Below are 4,179 nucleotides of genomic sequence, written 5' to 3' on the forward strand. Positions count from 1 at the left end.
TCCTACAAGAAACCAGCCTGGCTCACATCTCAGTTTGGATTCTGGCCTCCAGGAGGACAGAGAATAATTTCCTATTGTGATCAGCAATTAAAGAAGCCTGAGGAAGCTAATACACCACCAGAAAGGCCGAGGGCATTAGGAGGACCAGAGAGGACAGGCAGGCACTGGAGTCCCCCAATTCCACTGAGGTGTAGGAGCAGCCAGGAGGCTTAAAACCAGAGAAAGGAGGTGCCTTCTCTGGGTGCTCAAGACACAGAGGGTTCAATCGGACTGACTACGATTACAGCTGGGTTCTGGGCAAGTGGGTGGCAGCCACCACATGAGAGTCCTCCTCACAGTGCTTACTGGGCCAGTTGATCTCAGCTGCACAAATAAGGCCCAGAGGCTGGAGGAGCTTGGAAGGGGTTATGAGGACTGCAAGTATTAGTTCCTATCTTGGACCTGGTGGGTGGCTGCATAGTCTCAGTTGCTTCCCCTTGCTCTAGGCCCTGTTGCTGCAGAGCATGGTTTATAGAATGCACTGCAGGCAGGATGTCCTCTGGAGAGGCGTACTCCAGAACTCAAAATAGCATGAAATTTAATTTTCCGCCTATTTGACAAGGCTTGGATGGGGCCCCAATCAGCAGCACAGATAAGGGTCCTCGGATCCAGGGTGTGGGCCAGCTGGGCCTGAGGCAAACACTTCATGGTCCCCAGGCAGGCTGCGTGCAGGTGAGGCGGTCTGCGGGCACTCCCCCCGCGGGACTCTGGTTGCTGGGCGCTAAAGCAAACGGGATCTGTTTGCCCAGTCTGCGATGACAATGCCGTTGCCAAATATTTGCCAGCCTCAGGGAGTTGTGGAGCCCAGCTATAAATGCTTGCACCCCAGGTGGAGGGGCCTACTGATTGAGCGCTGCAGTCCCGTCAGGTAGGAGCCTGGGTGTATGGGTTGGAGTCTCCTGGGATGGTGAGGAGGGATAAGCGGGGAATTCCTCCCACAGGGAATATGTCTGCACCGAGCTCTCCACTAGCAGTTATCCTCAAAGGCTAGTGTCAGGACCACGGGACACCTCCTGAGACAGAGGGACCCAGCAATGTAGGACACTGCTAGTGGCCAGTCTCTGCTGCCCAAACTCAGGGTTTCAGGACAGCAGGGAGGGGCTGGGCTCTGACCAGACCTCTCAGAGAGCCATCATCTCCTGATACACTTAGGTAGATACTTTCTCCCCTATCTCTGTGAGGCGCCTGGTGACTCTAGGATTCAGATTCAGCCGGGAAGAGCCACATTACTCCCCAGCCACCGCCTCTTCCTTAGGCTCTTGCGCCTTTTGGGACCTGCACAGCAATCTGTGGGGTCCACTCCTTTAGGGATCTTCCATCTGTCCCTCCCACCCTTCACAGGAGGTCTGGGTGGGGGGCACTCACATTGTGGTCAGGTATCAAATTAAAACCCAGGGCTAGCTGGGTGTGGTGGCTCATGCCTCTCATCTCTGCTTTCAGGAGGCTAAGGCAGGGTTGACACAGGTTCTCCAAATGAGACTCCTTCCTTCCTTTCTTTCTTCCTTCCTTCTTTCCTTCCTTCCTTCCTTCTTTCTTTCCTTCCTTCCTTCCCTCCCTCCCTCTCTCCTTCCCTCCCTCCCTCCCTCCCTCCCTCCCTCCCTCCCTCCTTCCTTCCTTCCTTCCTTCCTTCCTTCCTTTCCTTTCCTTTCCTCTCTTCTCCTCTCCTCCTCCCTCCCTCTCCCTTCTCCCCTTTTTTTGTTTTTTAAGATAGGGTTTCTCTGTGTTGCTCTGTAGCCCAGGCTGGTCTCAAACTCACAGATATCCACCTGCCTCTGCCTCCTGAGTGCTGGGATTAAAGGCACACACCAACACTGTCCAGCTAGACCTTTATCTTAAAAAATAATCCCTTCCCAGAAATGGTGACACAGGCCCTTAATCCCAGAACTCTGGAAGCAGGGACAGGCAGACCTCTGTGAGTTTGAGGCCAATCCAGTTTACATAGCAAGTTCCAGGACATCCAGGGCTATGAGAGAATCTATCTCAAGACAAAAGAAAACCAAACCAAAGCAGAAAAAAAAACTAAACCCCCAAAATGTCTCTCCTCCGAAAAGAACTCCAGAGCTGTGACTGTAGCTAGGGAGGAACTAAGCTGGGTGGGGCTCTTTGGCCACCACAGCCCTTCTTTGGCCACCACAGCCCTTGAAGCTCCCCACAGTATCTGCCAGAGCGCTGGGCCTGTCTCCACCGGAATCCATGCTGGGACAAAGTAGACTCCTTGTCCAGTGCCTGTCCCTGCCTGCCTAGGCAGTTCTGATCTCTAGGTCTTCTGCCTCCTACCCTACTTTGTGGCCTGCCTGATCACAGCTGTGGTGGGTTCTAATGGTTCCTCTGTACCATGATGGCCCCGCCCTACACAAGAGGATCCTGTACGCCTCTCTGACTAAGGCAGGTCCTCTCTGAGCTCACAAGTCCAAGAGCCAGCCAAGGCAGTTTTTTCAGGACCATACATTCAGGCTGTATCCAGTGGGCACCACCAGCCCTAACTTGCCAACCTGCCCTTTTACTTCCCTCCCAGCTTGTGTCTGCTACCCCAGGACCACCCCACCCTGTTTTGGAGACCTCAACAAGATGGCTGCTGGTGTGATACGGTCTGTCTGTGACTTCCGGTTGCCCCTGCCATCACACCAGTCCTTCCTGCCCACAGACCTGGAGGCTCCAGAAACTTCCGAAGAGGAAGAAGAGGAGGAGGAAGAGGAAGAGGGAGACCATGAGCTGCAAAATGAGGGGCCACAGGGCTGCAGCCCAGATTCCCAGAGCTCAGGGGTGGCCCCCCAGAGTCCCAGCAGGCCGGAGACCCCAATGCAGCTGCTGCGCTTCTCAGAGCTCATCAGCGGTGACATCCAGCGGTACTTTGGACGCAAGGACACAGGGCAAGACCCAGATGCCCAAGACATCTATTCTGACAGCCAACTAGCCAGCTGCTCTGCCCGGGATCTGTACTATGCTGATCTGGTATGTTTGGCCCAGGATGGGCCCCCAGAGGAAGAGGAGGCTGCTGAGCTCAGTGTGAATTTGCCTGGGGGGTCTGAGGGTCAGATGCACAGGTTGGGCCACAGAGGAGACAGGGTACCACCACTGGGCCCCCTGGCTGAGCTCTTTGATTATGGGCTCCGGCAGTTCTCCAGGCCCAGAGTGTCAGCTTGTCAAAGGCTGAGGCTAGAGAGGAAGTATAGCCACATCACCCCCATGACCCAAAGGAAATTGCCTCCATCCTTCTGGAAGGAGCCTGTGCCTAACCCACTAGGCCTGCTGCATCCAGGCACACCAGATTTTAGTGATCTGCTGGCCAGTTGGTCTGCTGAGGGTGGCTCCGAACTGCAGAGTGGAGGCACCCAGGCCCTGGAGGAGACACCGATGACTGAGATCTAGTAAGTAGGTGGGTCAGGTGTGTGCTGGGGCAGCAGTGGTCCTCTCTCAGGCACCCAGCCTCTCCTTGTTGCCCAGGTACCTCCCTAGTGGGTCTCTTTAAGCAGCCATGCAGTTGGCTCCCCCAGAGGACCCGAGCTTATCCCGAGCCTAGAACTGCCACCGCCAGCACTGTGAAGGGAGAGCAAACGCTTGTCTAGACCCAGCCACACCTGGCTACCAGTTCTCGGATGACCCCACTAAACACATCAGGTCTCAGAACTCTGCCCACAGGAAGTGGACAGAACTCGGGCAAGAACAATGAGTCGCTTGCACACATCCATCTGGGGAGACCCATTCTTTACCAAGCCAGCACCAAGACTCAAGTCAGTAGCAAAGGCCAGCCCTCCCTGCTGTCTCTCCCTGCCTTGCCAGAGCTGATGATTCCATGTGCCATGCCCTGTGCTAGGCTGGTGGCAAGGGCTGGGAGCTGTGTGCAAAGTGCAGGTTTTCTTGAGAGGCCAGAAGAGGGACACAAGGGACACACTGCTTAATCACACAGAGGAGCACAGACGCTGACTCTCCGGATTCATGCTCACAAATGGCTTCCTTGGGGGCACTTCGGTGTTAACGACGGCTGGGCAGGGATGAGGATGATCTGAGGACCCTGTGTCCTTACTCCTTACATTTGTCCTCAGAGGCAGCTGGGGTGGGTCCCAGGCGTGGCGGCCTGGGTGTCCCTGTATAGAAATCCCAGGAAAAGTGATAAAAGGGCCTGAGGCTAAGCAGGGCAGA

The 4,179-nt window shown here is 55.3% G+C and overlaps 1 protein-coding gene across 1 annotated transcript; it reads left to right on the top strand.

Moving 5' to 3' along the window:
- Positions 1 to 2,607: 2,607 nt before the first annotated feature.
- Positions 2,608 to 3,408, top strand: Percc1 (proline and glutamate rich with coiled coil 1). Its single transcript, XM_075989690.1, has one exon. It carries the CDS (start codon positions 2,608 to 2,610, stop codon positions 3,406 to 3,408), a length of 801 nt encoding a protein of 266 aa, XP_075845805.1.
- The last annotated feature ends 771 nt before the right edge of the window (positions 3,409 to 4,179 follow it).

Source organism: Microtus pennsylvanicus, chromosome 11 (genome assembly GCF_037038515.1).
Source record: "Microtus pennsylvanicus isolate mMicPen1 chromosome 11, mMicPen1.hap1, whole genome shotgun sequence".
In the NCBI taxonomy this organism is placed as follows: domain Eukaryota; kingdom Metazoa; phylum Chordata; class Mammalia; order Rodentia; family Cricetidae; genus Microtus; species Microtus pennsylvanicus.